Source organism: Penicillium riverlandense (genome assembly GCF_028828495.1).
Source record: "Penicillium riverlandense strain IBT 135883 chromosome Unknown utg000007l_segment0_segment0, whole genome shotgun sequence".
NCBI classification, from domain to species: Eukaryota; Fungi; Ascomycota; class Eurotiomycetes; order Eurotiales; family Aspergillaceae; genus Penicillium; species Penicillium riverlandense.
Genome location: NW_026643198.1, coordinates 675,894 through 695,877, shown reverse-complemented (window position 1 = coordinate 695,877; position 19,984 = coordinate 675,894). Strand labels below are relative to the sequence as shown.

At 49.4% G+C, this 19,984-nt stretch overlaps 6 protein-coding genes across 6 annotated transcripts; 4 read left to right on the top strand and 2 right to left on the bottom strand.

Annotated features, from left to right (window-relative positions):
• Positions 1–46: 46 nt before the first annotated feature.
• On the top strand, positions 47–2,038 carry N7474_007857 (uncharacterized protein; the record flags this gene model as incomplete). Its single annotated transcript, XM_057199267.1, has 2 exons — positions 47–901; positions 956–2,038. 2 exons carry the CDS (start codon positions 47–49, stop codon positions 2,036–2,038), a joined length of 1,938 nt encoding a protein of 645 aa, XP_057049968.1.
• A 2,506-nt stretch (positions 2,039–4,544) lies between these two features.
• On the bottom strand, positions 4,545–5,981 carry N7474_007856 (uncharacterized protein; the record flags this gene model as incomplete). Its single annotated transcript, XM_057199266.1, has 6 exons — positions 4,545–4,879; positions 4,956–5,053; positions 5,106–5,209; positions 5,260–5,424; positions 5,556–5,763; positions 5,812–5,981. The coding sequence occupies 6 exons, from the start codon at positions 5,979–5,981 to the stop codon at positions 4,545–4,547; spliced, it is 1,080 nt and encodes a 359-aa protein (XP_057049967.1).
• Positions 5,982–8,769: 2,788 nt separating this feature from the next.
• Positions 8,770–12,200, top strand: N7474_007855 (uncharacterized protein; the record flags this gene model as incomplete). Its single annotated transcript, XM_057199265.1, has 4 exons — positions 8,770–10,545; positions 10,651–11,394; positions 11,555–11,907; positions 11,963–12,200. 4 exons carry the CDS (start codon positions 8,770–8,772, stop codon positions 12,198–12,200), a joined length of 3,111 nt encoding a protein of 1,036 aa, XP_057049966.1.
• Positions 12,201–13,415: 1,215 nt separating this feature from the next.
• On the bottom strand, positions 13,416–17,274 carry pld2 (putative phospholipase D (PLD); the record flags this gene model as incomplete). Its single annotated transcript, XM_057199264.1, has 5 exons — positions 13,416–14,102; positions 14,154–16,420; positions 16,469–16,549; positions 16,659–17,046; positions 17,095–17,274. 5 exons carry the CDS (start codon positions 17,272–17,274, stop codon positions 13,416–13,418), a joined length of 3,603 nt encoding a protein of 1,200 aa, XP_057049965.1.
• A 317-nt stretch (positions 17,275–17,591) lies between these two features.
• On the top strand, positions 17,592–18,109 carry cyn1 (putative cyanate hydratase; the record flags this gene model as incomplete). Its single annotated transcript, XM_057199263.1, has 2 exons — positions 17,592–17,612; positions 17,666–18,109. The coding sequence occupies 2 exons, from the start codon at positions 17,592–17,594 to the stop codon at positions 18,107–18,109; spliced, it is 465 nt and encodes a 154-aa protein (XP_057049964.1).
• Positions 18,110–18,306: 197 nt separating this feature from the next.
• N7474_007852 (putative C2H2 finger domain protein) lies at positions 18,307–19,854 on the top strand (the record flags this gene model as incomplete). The annotated part of the gene is made up of 3 exons (XM_057199262.1): positions 18,307–18,549; positions 18,602–19,500; positions 19,602–19,854. 3 exons carry the CDS (start codon positions 18,307–18,309, stop codon positions 19,852–19,854), a joined length of 1,395 nt encoding a protein of 464 aa, XP_057049963.1.
• Between the last annotated feature and the right edge of the window lie 130 nt (positions 19,855–19,984).

Here is a 19,984-nt window from a genome sequence, read left to right as displayed (position 1 = left end):
TCTCGACTTCGCCCCGCCATTCCTTCTTTTCTCACCATCACCCACTATGCAGTCTGACGACCCGCTGGTCCAGGCTTTGCCGCCCAATACCGACTACCTCACCTACTGCACCCTCCTCGAGTACCAGTTAACCCCGCAGCGTCTACCATTGCTCCACACCCTGCTGCAAGATGAGAAGCTTACCACCAACATCGGCTGGGACCTGGTCAAACTGCTGCTGCCCATGTTGCCGGCCTCCACCGAATGCTTGCACGATGTCGCACGATTGGGCAACCCGCGTGAGGTGATTTTGCGTGTGTCTGAATCCCTGATGCAGCTTCACCCGGAGGACGACGAAGACGACTTTGGTGACGCCGAGAAGCCGCTGCCCCCGCATACGCTCCAGTTCAACTGTCTCCTGGCCATGCTTTCCGTCTTACATTCCCGGATCCAAACCAAATCGCCCAGCCGGTTCGTCGCTACATCCCTGCAAGCAGCCCTCGAAGCATACACGGCCATGCCGAGCAACGAAACCACCCTGGCCCTCCTTGAGTTCCTCCGGGAATTGACCCCGACCAAACGGCCCGCTCCTCCTCCGCGGGTGGCTAGCGAGTCTAGTGTCTTGCGAGTTTTGCAGAAGTCGGCTCCGGATCCAGAGGCCGAGGCGCCGTCCCCATCTCCGTCCCCCGCCGCCGACAATGAGACACTCCTCGTCCAGAAGTTTGTTCAGTTTGGACTCCTCGAGCTCCTCAAGTCCTATTTATTGAACCTATCGGGTCCATTGGACCCCGGGATGGCGTGGGCCACTCGCATGCAGGAGCATTTGCATCCGGATCTGCGCTTGCCCGAACAGTCGCTGACCGATGCGTTCGCGACCAACAAACCACTCAAGGAACGAGATATGATTATGGGAAAGATTGTCGTATGTCTTTGAACTTGCCCTCTGAAAGAAATAGTGCTGACCAATTTCTCCAAGGCGCTATCCCGAGACGTGGAGATAACCAATGACCAGCTGTTGGCCATAATTTCCCAAACACCAACGGACCATCGGCCTCCTCTCGACTTTGACGAGCCTCCGGAATCCCCCGACAACATCCCACTTGAACGCCATGGCTCGCTTTTGTTGCTGGCAGCCCGTGCTGCAGGCGCAATACTCTATGGATCGGGACATCCAATGCCCCAGCTATCCATCTTCCCAGATATGGCTAAGATTTTTGGTTATTTTGTCGGCGGTCACGATAATCTCGACGAAGTAGCGTTTGGACAACCCCATGCACTTTTGGACTCACTGTTAGCTCTTACCGTGCATACCACGCAGCAGCCTATCGCGAAATCGTCCACCGAATCAGAGTTCAAGGACTTCATCCTTATATTGACTGCATGCACTGCCCGCCAAACCCATGACATCGTCCGTCAAATCCCAGCTTCCATCGTACACAGCCATCCCTCGCAGCCAACTAGGTACAAGCTCATTCGCACCATCCTCGAAGACGACCGCCTGCAGGCCGCCCGGGATAGTGCTATCAGCTGGCTCAAGCAGGAGATTTTGACTACCGACGCCCTTACCGCCAACATCTTCCTCGACCCACTGCTATTCATGGTTCTTTTACCCTTGCTGTGCAATCTCGTCCCCGCCACCAGCTCCGCCTCCGACCTCGTTGCCTGCTGGACCCGTCTCACGCAGACGCAGGGTCCGCCTTTGCACTCTGCCCTAAGTCTGTACTACCTCCTTCTCTCATCGCAGCCGCTGCGGGACGGTCTTCAACTTGAGAAGTCCTACAAGTACTTCCGCGAGCACGCCCTAAAGCCCCTGCGCCAGTTATTTAGTGCCTTCGACGCTGATCTCGCCAGGAATGGGGGCGAGGGTCTCATTGAAGCTGCTGTCGGCGAAGACACGTGTGGTATCGGCATGACCCGCTGCGGGATGATTTCCTTGACTCTCGACCAGATCGAGGAAACGGCCGGCGATGCATTTGGCACGGATGAAACGGAGCTGCAGGAGTTTTCCGAGGAGGATTTGGGTAAGGTTGAGAAGGCCAAGAAGGAGATGGTGTTTTGAGTTCATAAATATCCGCTAGGCATGGGCGATATCTACATATTCTGGCTAGATATGATGATCATGAATGGTGATGAAGTGATTTATGACTTGTGTACTTCGTGTTCCATACATCTATCGTACATGGTTCTGCATATCATTGTAGCTATACAACGCACGATCTAACTCGGAATCTCGGCAGATCTAGTTCTCGCAGATCATAACGCTCTTGCACTTCAGCTTTGCTGGTATGAGTTATAACTTACTGCTAATTTGTATACGTATGGAAGTACGATAAAGATGGCCAAACTACTCAGAATAGAGAAGAAAAAGATCGGAGGTAAAATACTCCATTCCTATCAACTACCATGACCAACTAAAAGAACAAATAATTCGCGTCCCGAACCAGTCCCAACCCATCCACCAGCCAGCGAAAAAGACAGAAAAAAAAAAAAGGAGCCCATCCGCACCACATCAAGAAAGATTTTTGTCAACCCTTGTTTTTTTGTGTGTTTTGTGTTCCTCGAAGTGCAGCTGAAAAGGAAAAGACTGGAGCACCACCGCCATATTCTAGAAACCTGTCACCCGGCCTGTTCCGTGAAAGCGTCGACAGAAACAATATCAAGCCATTGGTGATAATTTTTTGTCCGTGTCGTTCGCTGTCGTCACCGTGGTGTCGAGAGAATCCAAGGAGGAAGACTGAAGACAGCAAGGCGAAAAGAAATATCAACGAGAAGCCTGTATTGTCTCCCGACACAGAAGGAATGAACTGGACAGACAAGTAACAAATGTATGCCACACCGCGACTCATTCGACGGAAAGGGAGAGAGTGGAAATCAAGTAAGCTCCAAGAAGAAGCTCACAGACAAACATTCCTCCCTCCCAAGTATAGTGAGCGCTCCCCATGTAAATCAAAAGCGAAGTGTAGTCGTTGGTCATGTTCCGAGGAGAGGTTTTTTATGTTGTAAGGTTGATAAATTCTCATCTGTCGGCGGCACAAGATCGGAAAGTGGTTGTCTTTTCTTGAATGTCGACCAACGAGGCAGGTCAAGCGATCATCGTGATGGTGGAAAAGAAGGGACCTGGTTGTTGTGGGGTGCGGTCATGTAAGAGATTTACATGACAACGCAGCCACCACCGGGAGCAGCTGGAAGAGAAGATGTTAGTATGAGAGATGAGAGAAGGAAGGATGTGTTAGCTAGTTCGACATACCCTTGACAACGGCGCCGTTCTGGATCTGAGGAGCAGACATCTCGATAGATTGATTTTTGCTTAAAAAGCGAAGATTCTTGAGTAGACAAGTTGGAAGATTGAGTAGATTGCGGATGGAGAGAAAACGAATTCGGGGTGGTGAGATGAGGGCTATTTATGCTCCACCAGCCAGGTCTGGATAGACTGGAAGTGAGAGGAGTGAATCTGCTGAGACTCAAGAAACATTTCGAATATACATTCAGATACCTAATCCGGCGACTGCATGGTGAAGCTCTCAAAGCTTTTGGAAGGTTTAGGAAGTTTGATACAATGGGGTGCTCGTATTGTGGGCGCCACACTGACCGGGCTTGATATTGTTCTATCTGGACTATGAGTGCTATCAATGTAGACGCTGTAGTGCTTTCTCCACCCGCCTCAAAAGTATATAATAAGCCCAGTCACGCAGGTACTCCATTGGAGTGGCGTTGTAGATACAAAGAGAGCTGGTGCTCGTGGGTGAGATGACTTTTCGTGATAGTCGAGGACTTGGGTGCCAAGTTAGGCCTTCTTTGTCTAAAGAGTGCATCAGAAGATCAGAACCTTGGCTCTGGGCTCGCTTGCAAAAGGCAACATTCAGCTCGTGCGAAGAACAATATCAAGAGGATGGGCGGTGGGCTGTATTCAATCCGTTGTTGTTGGTCTCGGGAGCGGAGTGGCTAGCAATAAGATCAAAATCCTTTGTTCTTCCTTCACTCTCCTTTTTTCGATCGAAAGTGTCAGCATTCCGAGAGTTGGATGATTCTGCTTGGAGTGATGATTACTTGCGTGGTTGGTTGAACTTGGTTGGACAATGAAAATGCCCTCAACCAATCAGGGGCGGGCAGCGCCCTATTGTTCCTGGAGAACAATACTTCCAAGACAGGACATTTAGCACGCAAATATCTAATCGCAATCATCTCGGAGCGGATTTTGCATATTATGTGGATGCTCGACTTGGATACAACTGCCAGTTTCACATCCGAATAGCTCTTTCTTAAAGCGATGCTCGATGTATATTCATCGAGACCGCGGAGGTAGAAAAGTAGAAAACTCAACACAGAAATTCATTTTTTAGCAACCAGAAGATAATCAATGGTGAAGGTGACTGCGTGTCAGGCTAAGAAGTTGACGGTATTATATTGGATAACCACATACTGCCTCGCTGCCCCATTTCTTTTGATGAAAATCCTATCCATAGAACATTAAACAGGAATCCTTCCTCCAGTCAAACTCAAGAAACACCCCCTCCTGCCGCGCATAGAGTGTCGACTGCTGGTTGTCAAACGCGGATAAATCACTGTTATGCGAGTGAATACGACCCACAATTGGAATTACCAACCGTGTCAAGGCCACCGCTTCCCAAAATGACGGCCTGACTGCTATTCTCTGAAGGATCACAGATGGCATTGTCTGGAGCAATCAGATAACATATGCTGCTTTGAAACGCCGACTGCGCGCGAAACGAGTAACTAGTGCAGGTCTCAGAGAATGTTAAACATCTCACGCAGCAGTCATATGGATTTGTCCCTTGTAGGTGATAGCCGGCCGAAAATCGCTCTGCGACGATCGTTGTACCATTGATTTCACTGATCTGGTTGTCTGGGCCGCAAGCTGCATAGTAGGTTGCTTCAGGAGCTTGCACAGTAACAGTGTTAGTTATATCCTAGGAGGTTAGCAATACATATTGAAGAACTTTGGCATATGAACTTACCTGGGTGCTTGTCGTGTAGGTTGTCCCTGTAGTCGAGACTATCGTGCTTGTCGAAAATGTCGAAGTGATAGAAGCCGGGAAGGGAGTGCTCGTAATAACTATTGTACATATCTTAGCGTATATCCGGAACTGATATATGTTTAAACGTACTTAATGTAGACACAGTTTCCGATGTGGTAGTTATTGCAGGTGGTGTACTGGTCACAGTCAACGTCTTTGCTGCAGTCTTGGTTATTGTACTTGTAGTGATAACCCTGACAATGCCAGCGCATGTCACTGCAGTAGGGTAAATAGAAGGATTGACCCCGGCAAGAGCAGTTGCTTGGTTAGAATGTTTAGACAACTGAGTATCCGCGTTTTGCTCTGCGGCAGCCGTCTGCCGAGGTCCTTGGATGGCTGAAGTGCTGAGTGCTGAAGCGAAAGTAAATCCAGGAGAAGGTGGAATTGTAGTTGTGGAGGTAGATGTAACCTATAAAATTATTACTTATGGGTATCTGATTGTTTGGGCATTAAATATGCTGATAAGAGATGGCCAAGTATGAAAGCCATATATACCATGTCACACACGAAAGGGTCAGGGTTTACGAAAGATATACTTACAGTAATGTCATTTATAATGGTTTGTGTATTTGTAATAGTCTCAGAGAAGGTTACCACACTGGTCGATGTAAGTGTTGTTGAGAGAGTAACTGTAATCTGTGCTATGACGCTTGTGGAATAGACTGTGTCTGTCACCACTGAGGTAATAGTCGACGGAGAAAGAGTTGATGTTTTGATGGGGGTCGAAGTTGTTGCGAGAGTCGCATGACTAGAAAAATTTTAAGTTGAAGCATCTATAGATTCATAAGGAGCATACCTAGTGACAGTGAGGAATACGTTGGCGGTACTAACTCTACTAGTTGAGGTCCGGCCGTATTTGGTCGTACACACGCCTAGTAAGGTGGAAGTAGTGGCCGTAGCTAACGCCGTGGAAGCCGCAGCTAGTAGCACAATCCAATAGGTCATAACAGTTGCCATGTCAAGCATGATGAATTGATTGGCTGCAAAATAAGCCGAACAATGATTCCAGTAAACAGAGAGGGGATTTATCCCCCGTTAAATGCATTCGCGCTACCTTCCATCGCCTTTTTTGACATTAAACTTCAGCAACCCATGTTTAAATTCTCTGGCGCAGATAGCCTTTAATTGAATCACTTAGAGCCGATATGTCAAGTAAGGAGTTAGCATGCCAGTCACTTGACCGCATTCTCCATTCTAAAGTTATTGTCTCATTCCGAAGAGCTTTATGGCTTAAGTTCATTATTAAAAGTGGCTTAAAAAGCATGAATACTCTGGTCAGAGCTAAATCTACTATTCCTCGTCAGATGGTGAAAGTCGACTACCCATTTAACTACGCCAACGCATTCCCTCTTCCTACCCTCGGGAAACGATGTTTCTTTTACTGCCCTTCATGCATAGATCTCGGCTCTATTCCTCGGGAGCGGGCTAAAGTTCCTGCCCTGGATATTTGAAGGTGCTTTACTAAATTACGCTTCCGCGCCACTGAATGCAGATACCGCATCTGCGTCACGAGGCATCCCTAGCCGAGATGTATATAACACGTGATTGTGACTGCACAAGCTTAATCACTGAAATGGTAAACAAGGGTTTTTATAGGGGAGCGGCACCATGGTCGGCGGAGAAAGACATCTACTAGTCAACCTGAGAGAAGAATAAAAGCTCCGTTGGTCGCAAGTAAAGAAACTTTTTGCTGAAAACTTTTTGCTGAAAACTTTTTTCTAGGAGACCAACGGATCTATATAGGTACTAGAGCGCGATGTTCAGGAAGAAGTGGTTATCATCTATCAAAAATATGTAGTCGAATTCTTCATCCAGTTCCATATACCCCTCATGTTGATTGTCGGTGTTGTTACATTGGGTGAACTATGACTTAGAAGGTTTTAGAACCAGTCAGTGGCTGTAGGGACAAGACTGTACCATAAAGCTAACCGAGTCTTGTCTAATGACCTCCTGCGTAGTTGTTCGGTATAATTATAATAATATTGGTAACAAATTAAAATATTTGTACGTAAAAATTCAAGTTGTCAATATGAACTTTCCGCATGGTTGGATGGCGATGGCAACCTGGCAACCCGTATGGCTCTGTGCACGGACCATTTCGCTCATACATGGTTATGAGAACTCGACGGTTTTCTTGTTCACCAATGGAAACTGCCAAGCTTGATTTCGTGGGTCTTTGGAAATCCAAATTTGACCTATTCCGGTCTCCTACCCATCCGGTCTACAGTGGCACCTCGAAATCTTTCGACCACCCCCTTGATTATAATATATTCTGCCGCTTATTCCGCCTTTCTAAAACCTAAATTTCTACGCATACTACCTAATACTTTGTATACCAGCCATCTGCCTCAATATTTTGCCTTCACCCGATGTGGCATAGTCTCAGATAGACGACCCATTATTTCTAGGTCTAAGGCATCCCACGCTTCCTGTGCTGCGTCGATTAAAAGCGCGTGTGTTGTGTCGTTGTTTAGCATGTTTTTAAGCTCTGCATGTATCTTATCCTTTAAAAGCGTCCATAGATTTTCAATAGGATTTAGATCAGGCGATCGCGCTAGCCATTCCATTACCTCAATACGCATCTCGTGTTGGGCCTCGCGTACGATTAATGCAATATGTGTAGAAGCATTATCTTGTTGAAAGATGCCGTCTTGATTTGCAAGTAAGGTAGGTAGGATTCGGCGATATAAATCCCGAATAACAAATCGATCAATACCCCCACGGGCTGATTCAGGATTTCCAAACTGGAAATTTCTAAAGAGAAGTTTATGTAGCTAGCTACTGAGAGCTTCAATGCAGTGATTAATTCGCATATATATTATACACTTGCGCGACGATGCACTATGGAAGTAGTATATATTCTTATTTAATACTTTTGTTAGTTAACTAGTTAAGTTACTGAAATATCTCTTACTAAGCACCAACTAGACAATTAACATCTTTATCAAAAAGTCTGCTTGATGCCGTTCGATAAACGATCATTGTGGCTATAGACGCTTGGGTAACCTCATCCCGACTTTGAGCTGCCGAGTAGATTAGAGTGGGTCTTTCGATTCGGCCAACCTTAACCGGGTCGGAATTATGACGAGATCATCGATGGGCATAGCTCCAAACCGTCTAGAATTGGACGTATGTTAGGGTTTGAGATCGAATATAGGGTTTCCAATAGCTTAAGCATGCTCAGAGGCTTTGCGACATTACAGATCATGCTAGTGTCCGCGTCCGGATCGTCGTTTATATAAGTGGTTCGACTCGAGTTCTAATATAGGGTTAGGTTTGGGTTAGGATGGGCGCTGCCGAAGTCTAGTAGGTACGAGGTGAGAAATAAAATAGACAATATTTGAGCTCAATTCCAGGACTTTGAGTGCCTAGAGGCCTTTTTGCAAAGGTGCCTGTAAATTGAAGATAGTTGTAAAGGTGCAAAACCAATGGTAGATGCCTATGAATGAAGGTAATTGAATGCCTAAGTCCGCATAAATGGCGGGGCATATGGGCCTGAGGCGCGCTCTCTCTGTCTCTCTCTACAAGAGGCTAGGTTGTTATATCGAGGGAATTAGGCAAACAGTTGTCTTCAACACTCTTCAACCGCCGCTTTCTTTTCAATCCTCCCACCAAAAACGCCCAACCATCCTCAAAACTTACTCTCAACATCTTGAATCCCTACTGAAGCCGAACCAACAAGTATTGGCACACACCTTAACAGTTGAGGTTAACCATGTTGCCTTGTTCGCCTTGCGGACCCCACTTTACGGCGATGAGTTGCCGGAGTCGATCAAACAGTTACACTTGCACGTCACCTGTTACCATGCCGCGGCTCCGAAAAAATTCGGAGGACTCATTAAGGCTCTCACACATCAGAACCCTAGCCAGTCTCCGCGTGTCAGTTTCTAAAACGATAGTTGATCGCCTTTCAACCAATGGACTAGATCCGACAGCAATGGGCGCAGAAACAATCTCACCATGCCTTCCTATCGATAGTGACTGGGAATCTTGGGAACAGGTTTTGAACAATCCACTCGGTGTGTCTGATTTAACTCTTTCAAAGATTCTCGGGCTACGATCTACCGGCAGCGCATTTCCTTTATCAAACTCGAAGAGCTGGGTGAAGGAAGACCACATTCTTTACATCCGTTCATTCCTCTTGAAAGCGAATGAGCTACGAGCCATCATAATGAAGTTCCATGAAAATGGGATTGAGACTGGTACCACGTTGTCATGGCTAGATTACATTAATGGAATACGACCAGAGCAAAGAGTCTATATTCGATACGTTGGCAAATCAAATCGTTCGGCAGCGTTGCGCTTCAGGGAAGACATTTTGCTTAGGCAGCGTGGTTTTATCGCCAAATTTGTCCAAGCTTTGGGTGACCTTTTCCCCCAATCTCTTGATTCCGCGTCGGTATATGAGCTTCAGGGCAGCTACGCGCCAAAACTTGCCGAGCACATAGAGAGAGTTTTGATTGTCTTGCTTGGCTTCCCTTCATTGTTAAACCAGCGACTTTGGCCAATCAACCTTTTCAGGCCCAGCGTTGCACATGCAAACGCCTTTCGAAAGCTTGGAACAAGGACTATTGCTCGTCTCAAGCCGTCTGAATTCCACCCATCGCCAAATTTCTTGTCTCTTGAGACCTGGGGTGAAAAGGTCCAGGCTTATGCGGAAGCACACCAGCTTTCCGTTTGCGTTTGGAGGAACAAAGTGTACCCGTTCTCAAATGCCCTTAGACGGACTATCATCGAACAAGGCAGACCGTCAACCTTTCAAGGAAAATTCGTGTTGTTTCTAGTTATCGGAGAGCGGATTCCTGCTCTGGATTATCGAGAGGCAACCGGGTTCTTCTCCAGCCCTTGCAACTCTTCTGATTTGCTCAAAGGCTTTTTGACAAGACTTTGGAGCTGGGAGGAAGGCCAACCGATGACACCCTCTCAAAATGATATCTGCAGACTCATAGCCGCCGGTGCGATACCTTTCGTGGATCTGTGCCCATGGATAAAAGCCGAAGGGACACACCTTTTGGAAGCGTCACATCTTTTAAGAGAATATACGTCATCCGTTAAGCCCATGATCGTCATTTCTATCGCTACAAGGTCTTCGTCAGTTGTTGCCTCCGGGTTTTCTCATGCCTTTGGATATCCACAATCTTGCAAATTTCGCGATAAAGTTGGCCGACTGAACTTGGTTCATTGTGGGTCAGAATTTTGTTGCCTGCAAATACCATGCTTCCACCCTGGCCAGGCGCGTTTCTCAGCCAACCCTGAGACATTTGCCAAGGTTCTAGATATGACTCTGTGGGTACTACTGTTGACTATAAGTGTTACTTTGGACTCCGCGGCAACTTTCGAAGAACGGACACGCGAGGACTGGTGTATTTACATCAAGAACACCGTGGAACAAAGATTACGCAATGAGAACTTTTACAGCTCTTACGACCAGTTGAAAGCAAAACTTCAAGATGAAAGACCGAAATGGTGCTCAACAGGTCTTATCTCACGGGATCGTTACCATCTGGCGGTGGCTTCCCGGCCAGTAAAGGTATGTTCTTCGCCCCTTTCCAGTATATCAGGCCCGCATAGGTACCTCCGTCAAGCGACGCGAGGGACTTTTTCCAAATTATTGGTTCTAATGATGTGACAAAAGGACCGACTTCTCTTGGTGGGCTTTGCCGTTGATGAACCGAGCTTGTCTCGTCGCAGACAACAAGTTTGGACTTTGTGGCATCTAAATATTCCGGAATTGCATAGCCACATAAGTCGAGAAAGAAAGGATGAATGGTTCTCTTGGGCGAACGATCTGGAAAATGGCACGTCTTTTCTGGCCCATGCCATTGTGAGTGCCGTGCTGGATTCCAACTCTACCTCGCCTCCATGTGCACTCTCGGGAAACCAGCAAGTCTCTCTATTTACGGCAGGGAGACCAAGGAAACGCCAGAAAATATTGCAAGAACTTAATAAAGTTGCTGAGAACTTTGGCTATTCAGGGATTCTGAATGTTTCCACGAATTCCGATCTTGTTCCATCAAGCATTGTCGGATTTTTGGAGGCTCTTTCATTGGAGTCATCTGGGCCCATAAGCCACCATGAGGCTGTAAAGCGCGTGACGGCCGAGCTTTCAGTAGCGCTTCTGCCATCGCAATTGCTCGATGCTTGCAAATTGCTCGAAGAGGAATGGGATATCGGTCGAGCTGATCGATTCAAAGCCGAATATCAACAGAGCTGGAGCGGAGCGCCAGTAGCCATTTGGAAAAATTTCAAGTTCGCCATTTTCTGGGAAAGTCCCGATGGGCAAAAATTCAAATTCGTTCTCTGTCCGCCTGCTTCGACCTGTCGGGCCCCCTTTTCAAAAGGAAAATGCATTTTCTTGTGTGTTACCTTTTATTCATGGGTTGGTTGCCTTTCTGACCGATTTTGCTAAGACATGATGCAGCACTCAAGACGGGATTGATTTGCGGGACGAGAACGGCATCCCATGTCGTACACAGGAAGGAACTGTTGGCACAGGAGCCTCTGTCACTTTTCCGATTTGCCGCCTACCCCATACTCAGAATAACGAGGATCTTGGTTCTCAGCTTGTGAGAATGTGGGAGCATGAAACCGGGCTAACATGGAGCAGTATCATAGCGGAGCAACTTAAAAGGGCCGCGGCGATGAAAGGAAGCAGCACCAATGTCAGCGCAATCCCCGGAAGTTTTTTTTCGGGACCGAGCAAATCTCTTCTCAGCTCGCATTTGTCAACCGCGAAATCGCAGCTCTATCAGGGCAACCCACAACCATCGGATGCTCTCTGGCTGTTGCAGATGTGCGTATATCAGCACTGGCCAAAGGGCGGAACTGTGTTCATTGGAGACCCCGACAAGTTTACATGGCGTGACGACAATTTCTGGGTGCAGCTTTGGAAGTAAATTTTTGCCTCTATTTACCCGAAGATACTCTCCATTAACGATTTCTGATAGGTCCTTGGCAAGTGGGAAGTACTCCAATCACCCGCGTATCGACGAAGTAAGCGCGTGGGCGTTGGATCTTTCGAATTCATGGAAAACGCAGCAGGTGATCGCAAATTTGAAATGCTTCTGTCGCATCCGCAATCAGAAAAAGATTCAAGTCAGAGACTATGAAAGAATACGCAAAGAGAAGAAGGATGTTAAGGTCGTTGGAACAGAAGTGGAGATCGTTTATGACCTTGTGGCTTGAGAATGTCGATGCTAATCTTGGTTGATTGATTTATTCATTGCTTCAATTACACCCGCCTCCGAATTTGGAGGTTAGTAGTCTGCTTCCTCTCTTCTTTAGTTTATCACGGGCGCATTCCAGAGTCGTTGTAGCCGTTGGAGAAAGACGAGCTGTAAGGTTTGTAAGGTAAGCGCAGAAATATATGTAAAATGTCCCTTCGAAAACTAAGGTCCATAGTTAACTTCCAGTTACAATTTTGGCCCTACTAGTTAATTATGATACACAGCTCTTGATCATTACTGACTCGCGTTCTTCATAAGTAGTTCTTCTTGTAAGGCATGTTAGTTAATTGATTACTATAGTAGCCCTAAGAAATAGGTGGTCGTATGAAGCAATCGTAGGCTCCTAGTTATCTTTTCAGCATCTCTTCAAAATTTGCTAGCAGAAGAAGAAGAAAAAGCGCGAGCTCTACTTAATCAAATTCTCTACTTACAGATATAGGGAGGATATAGGCAATGCGTTGTATAAATAATTATGGTTAGACTGTAAAATTGGAAGAAAAAAGGCAACACGTAGCCAACTAACGAACGATCTGATTTAGACAAAAGAACACATAACATATCTAGCAACTTGAAAATAGTTATCCAATTGGACCTGTGGCGCAGTGGTACGTTCTTCCAGAAGACTCGCAGGCCTTAATTCAACTAACCCACTCCTTTAGGTAGCGCGTGTGATTCCAGTCCACAAGGTCATCCGATCAAAACGGGTCAGGTTCAATCCGGAGTTAGCTCCTTTTTTTATTAAAATTTAAGATTTTCTTTTATCCCATCTGAACTTGAGTGTTTCAAATTAATTGTTCTAATTGGACCTGTGGCGCAGTGGTATGTTCTTCCAAGATCTTCTAGCCATTTCATTAACTAACCCACTCCTTTAGGTAGCGCGTGTGATTCCAGTCCACAAGGTCATCCGATCAAAACGGGTCAGGTTCAACTCGGAGCAAGCTCCTTTTTTATTTTTTTACTTTTTATTTTTTTTTATTAACACAAATGAAATTTTCTATTCTCCTATGTCAATTTAAGAGTTTCTTTTTGCTTGTTCTTCTTGCCTTCACTTGTAGGGCTTGAATATCAGGCAAAGAACCTAACTCTACATCCAAGGAATCCACCAGCACCTATGTCCTTATGCACACGTTCAATTGCTTCCAACTACCTAGACAACCACATCAATCCAAGCTAACTAAGTATAAAGTGGCTCCGTCAAATCATTTAGCGTAAGGCCTTCCTTGGCAACATCCTCATCGCACAAAAACATAAGCGGCATCTCCACCAACGTCCCCTTGACCTGCGCCAACAATTCCTTCACCTGTCTCGCACCCTCAGCACCGGGCGCAAAGTCCTCGCGCACAACATGGCCCCACTGGTACCTCGCCGGACGGCCCAGATCATCCTTGCCCTCGGCCTGCATATCCGCCTTGTGGAAGTAGTACTCGTAGAACTCCTTGTACGTGGCCCAGTTGCGGACATTGTCGTCCGGCACGGCGTGGAAGACCTTGCGGAAGACTTCGGTGTTGGTGTGTGCGCGCGTGTTCCACATGCTGTCCAGTGTGTCGGCGAGCGGGTCCTCGACGACTTTGCTTTCTGGGCAATCGAAGTCGAATCGGTTGGGGATCCCCACGGGCTCGGAGTTTTCGTTTGGCACCTGGTAGTCTTGGGGTGGGAGGAGGCCGAGATGTTTGCGGAAGAGCTCGCGGCGCAGAGATGACGCGAACCGGCTGGCTGTCCATGGCTTGCCGTTCATTCTTGACTGGACTGGTGTGTAGTCCTCGATCACCACGGCGATTTCGGAGTCGTGGTCGCCGAGCTGCGAGCGGTCGTTTAGATTGGCGGAGCCACAGATCACTACGCGGTCGTCGGCGATCATCACCTTTCTGTGTGTTAGTTTTTCGATGGATGGTTTGATGGGTAAGAAACATACCTTGGAATGAACGTATAGTTCTTCACTGACAAACGCGTCAATCTCGGCATCTGGGTGGCCGTCCCAAGGCACATTGCGAATGTCCTCTCCGCCCAACATGTAGCACGAACTGACACTATCCCAGAGGGTGCTGGACTTGCCGTGAGACTGCTGCTGTGCAGCCTGCTGATACTGCTGGAATGGGGCGGTGGTATCGAAAGCACTTCGCGAAGCATCTTGGGGAGCCGGAGCATAACCTCCAGGACCAGCAGTCTTCAGGTCATACTGTCTGCGAGCATCATCATAGTTGACACCGCTCTGGTGCTCAGCTGCAGCCATAACGCCGCCGGTGTTTATGCGGTCGTAATTGCGCAGATTGTAGAATCGGATATAGTCCATGGGGTTGAAGCCCTCCTTGGCAATTAGTTCCATGATGCTATGTCCGCCACGGTTGATCGAGTTGTACTGGAACTCCATGATAGCACGAGTGCCCAGAGTCTCGTCATCGTGCAAGTCACCCGCGAAGCAAGGAACTGAAGGAATGACAACAATTATCTTGTATTTCTCACCAGCGCGAGCGGCCCGCAGAATGCGCTCCACGATCGCAGCGCCGATCTTGTTCTTCACCGGCTGTTGAGAATCACCAGTCGCCGTGATAAAGAACTGGTTCTCGATGTACACAAAATGCTGACTGTTACGAATCAAGGCTACATAGGCATCTTGAATCGAATGTTCGAGAGGGCTGCCATTGCTCCATTTCGAACAGCTGCGCACAACTTGGCAGGACATGTTGCCTCGTGCATGCGACGAGGGTTGGCCGTAGGGGATCAAACGGTCTTGGTACTGGTGGATTTGACCAGCTAGATTGGCACGCAGGGAGTTGCCATATGAGGATAGGTTCCCTCGCAAACCACTCGGTCCAAGCGATCCCCGCTCTCCTTCATAGGGATAATCATCGATTCCCCGAGTGTTCGAGTGAGATGACTCTTGAGTTGGCGGGGGTGGGTAATAGGATGACTGGGATGGTGTCTGGCCTTGATAGCCTGCAGATTCCTGACCTGGAGGCGGTGCGAAATACGGAGTCTGTCCTTGTGGCTGGCTCTGGTAGGAGGGATGCGCGGATGACTGATTTGGAGGAGGCCCTGGTGGAGGGGGCGGGAAAGAACCCCCAGTATAGTTATACTGAGGCGATCCCTGGCTTGGATGATGGCTTGCCGCAAGTTCATAAGCTGGTGGATCCTGACTTGGAGGTGGTGGATAGGTCTGGCTCTGGGTACCGCCTGGCTGGTACGATGGAGCAGATTGCTGGTGTTGCTGTTCCTGACCTGGATGTGGAGAATAGCTTGGGCCACTTCCAGGGTGGTATGGCTGATAGGAAGTGGCAGATGGTTGGTGTTGCTGCTGTGGTTGCGGGCTCGAAGAAGTCTGACCGGGGGAGGGAGGATACGCTGAAGCACCGCCTGGATGGTAAGACTGGTAGGAGGGCTGAGCAGGCTGCTGCTGCGACTGCGGCTGTGGGCTCGAAGAAACCTGACCCGGGGGAGGAGGATACGCTGGTGCACCGCCGGATGGATTAGACTGCCAGGATGGCTGATTCGCCTGGTGCTGCTGGTTCTGATGACTCGCTTGTCCCGAGGGATATGGGTTGGGCTGCTGCATGCCCGGCTGCTGGGGACCGGTTGAGGAGGTAGGCTGCCCGGACAAAGCGAGCCGGGTGTACCTCGAGTCAGTGCGAACTTTGTACTTGGCATCGAAGATGAAGTTCCAGCGCTCCACAAAATGGAGACGCAAATCCTGAACGACGGAGCCATGCAGACTTATGGAGATATCAGACCATCCCATTCTGGACATGTTCTTACGATCCAGCGCATTCTGCTCCCACTGGTTGACATTCTGGAAGTCAAGGACCCGGGAATTGTTGTAATCTTGGCCGGGGAATACAATCTCGTTCAGGTCAGCGGGATGCGCATCGGCAATGGCGTGTTGGTGCGTGTCCCAGCGCCCGAAACAGAGGTCCAGGCCGCCCATAAAGGCGATCTGACCGTCAATCAGACACAGCTTCTCGTGATGCGCCCAGTACAGGATCACATCGTCGTTCATCCCGTACAGCTTCTTGATGGTGTCCTTGGACATCTTGCCCAGACTTGCTGTATTCAGCGACATGTTTTGGAAGCTGGATGTGATCGATGACGCCAGTTCCTGCCGGTCCGGCAGGTGGTCCGGGTGGCGGAAGACAGCAATATTGGGGTGCATGTTCTCCAGGTGGTGCTTGGTATGAGAGGAGGATACTATCGGTGGTCAGTCTCGCTTTTGGTAGCCAATGTGAGTAAACATACAAGTCAGCGCCTGGGTCACCTCCTTGTAGACAATGATATTGACCCGCACACCACGCTGTGCCGCAGCCTGCAACATCCGGTCTAGCCGATACTGCTCATTCTTGGCGGGGGTCTTCTCAGATAAAGTTCAGGGGATAGCCACCCTGGAGGGTTGTCAGTGGGTTTCTTTTTCCGGGTTGAACCAACTTACAGTCCAAGATCCAGATCGACTCGCGCGCATTCTCCAGCGCCCGGGACACTGCCCAGAAATAACTGCACCCATCCACATACCACTTGACATCGTTGTGCTCACGGTGAGGCGCAAAGCTGCCGAACCGATGCTCGTTGCTGCCAGGATTGCCGGGCCCATATTGAGCATACGCTTGCGGGTCGATGGTGGTGCCAATCTTCGTGGCAAACTCCGATCCTAGGCCGGCCACAGTGCCCTGGAGCTTGCCCAAAAGCCCGCCAATGCGATCATCCTTGGGTGGTTTGTTCTGGTATTCGGGCTGCGGGTATTGTTGTTGGTAGGTAGCATTGGGATTGGTGTTATCGTGACTGTATCCGTACGGGCCAGATTGATTCTGGGGTGGGTAGCCCTGTGAATGTCAGTTGAGGCATTTGTAGAGAGTAGAGGATATTCATACAGTCTGGGGGCCACCCTGGTTGTATGTTTGTTGGCCCGGCTGCGCCGAGCCCTGGTGAGACTTGTAGGCGTGACGGAGCATATTGAAGGTGTCGCCCACGAGACCTTTCGCAGAGTCCGTAGCACCACGGTCAGACCCCTGGTAGTACTGGCCATAGGCCAGGTCATCCTGCTGGGACATGATGAATGATGGTGAGCAGAAGAGAGAGAGTTGAGTGGTGTGTTGGCGGGGCCGGTCTCACTTATGAAGTGGCCCCGCCCAGCCTTTGTGTGGCTGTGTATTTTAGTTCTCCCACATCCATCGTGCCTCGTCTGGTGATGCCAGCTAGATGTTATGACTAGTAATACACAGCATAATACAACAACATGGAAGGTATACATGTATAGGTTGTATAGATCAGCTGATCCATGGTACACGCTGTCATGACGCACATTGCTGTAATCTTATCGCTGATGATCGCAAACCTGTCTCCTTGATCATCCTCATCATCCTCCACCATGTCTCTAGCCACTCTGGATGTATAGACACTCCCCATTATATATTGTGAGTTCCTAATCACTAATCCGGGTAGACCGCCCAGCACCCCCAGCTCTCTGCTGCCGCTGCCACGCTCTTCTCGGCCAAAGCCGCCAAGCAGCTGAGCTTCGAGCAGATCGCCAACCACATCGGGCGCAATGAAGTGGCCACCGCCGCCATCTTCTACGGCCAGGCCAAGGCCTCGCCCGACGATATCCAGAAACTCGCGTCGCTGCTGCAGATCCCCGCCGGCCCGCTGGAGGAGCAGCTGAGTGGGTTTCCAGACCGGGGCCGGTCAGTCGAGATGCCCCCCCGGGAGCCTCTGATCTACCGGCTGTATGAGATTGTGCAGAACTATGGCTATGCGTATAAGGCGGTGCTGAATGAGAAGTTTGGGGACGGGATTATGAGTGCCATTGCCTTCTCGACCAATGTTGAGAAGGAGACGGATCCCCAGGGGAATACTTGGGCAGTGATCACGCTGCGTGGGAAATGGTGAGTGATTGATGGACGAGTGATGTGGTGCAAGGTATACTAAATGCTGCCAGGCTGCCCTATTCGCGATTTTAGTTGCCATCAAATGTACTGGTTTCCTTTCCTTCTCTTTTTCCCTTGTAAACAACCCACCCTTCCTCCATCTCGTCCTCCCTTCTTTGCTATCACCCAACCAACTCTTCTACCTTCCTCTCATCTAGCATGGCTTCTTCCAAGGTCGTCTGCTCCTTCAAGGGTTGCTTGCAGGACTTCGACTCCGAGAAGGCCATGCGAGCCCATAAGATGTACGACCCCAAGCATGAGTACTGCGCCAAATGCAACATGGACTTCAGCGACCGCACCGAGTACTACATCCACCGCATCATGAGCAACAAGCACTTCATGTGCCCGGTCTGCACAGTCGAGTTTCGCAGCGGCACGGGTCGCGAGATCCATATCCAGAACGTGAGGGAGCACCTCTTGCTGGGAAAGACAACAGCTAATCCCCCATCTACAGAATCACAAGCGCGACCAGAACATTACCTGCACGGGCTGCAAGAGCAGTTTCAGGTCTGCTGCCAGTCTGATCGTGCACATTGAGCGCAACGACTGCAGTGGGATCACCTTTGCGCGTCTGACGCAGGAACAGGCTCGTCGGTCCCTGATCAATGCTACCCTCAAGAAGGACCCGAAGGTTGCCGCCCCGCCTGCATCGTGGGCATCTGCGACTGCCACCAACACCGATGACCAGGATGGCGGCGTGCGTCTCAACATCGACGCAGCCATCAGAGAGGCCATCGCCTCCCAGCCGCAACTGCCGGGCTCGGCCAGCGAAGAAGACGCTGCGACCCTCTCCCAGAAGCATTGGCCTGCTCTCACTCCCATGAAAGCCGAGCCAAAATCGAAACCAAAGCCCGCTGGTCCAACCTTCACTCTGCCAATCCGACCTGCAAATTCTGGGCTTGCTCCCGAGTCCGTTACCACTGGCACCTTCACCTTCACTCTGCCCATCAGATCGGGCAAGGTTGATCCTGCCACCGAACCAGTCACCATTACCTCTGCGAACCTGCCCACTGACCCTGTGGTGACAACCAAGGAAGAGCAGGACGAGCCACTCACTCCAAGCCTCCCAACCGGGCCCGACGACCTGATCTCCTTCGACGACGATCCTGTCCCCGTGAAAGGCGGCAACACAGCCTTCGGCACGAACCGCCGCGCTGTGCGCGAGGGCACCTTCGGTATTGGCGATATCCATCCCCTCAGCTTGATCCTTGACAAGAATGCCCGCTGGGATGCATCCAAGTTCTTTGACAAGGAGATGGGCCGGTACATCTGCAACTGCGGACATGCTTTTGCGCGCAAGGACGATTTCGAGACGCACATCGTGACGGAGCGCGAGAATCGGGAGCGTGATGTGTACGTTCTTTTCTTTCTTTTCTTCTATTCCACCCCCCTCCCCCGACAGTTCTTTTCTTTCTTATCTACTTCGGAGCCTAGACTTACTGACTGATATCTAGTTGCCCCAAATGCCACAAGATTTTCAACTCCACTTCCGCCCTCATCAGCCACATGGAATCCGTCCGTTCCCGCTGTGGGATGCGCGCGTACGCAGACTTCGGACACGCCCTCGACGAAGCGACCGGTGGACTGGTCCAGGTCGATGCCTTCAACGCGGACGGCACGCCGCATATGGTTGCTCGCGCACTGGATGATCCGGAGATGACTACCATCGGCACGGATCTGAGCAAGCCCACGCCTCTTCTGCAGTGAGGATCGAATGAGGATTAGAACGTTCTGGTGTTTCTCGTGGGTGGAGCTGATTTCACTTCTGCCGGGGGAGTTTGCGAATAATTGATGGAATGGAGCCGCCGGGGAGTTAGTTTTCTTTTCCATATTTTCC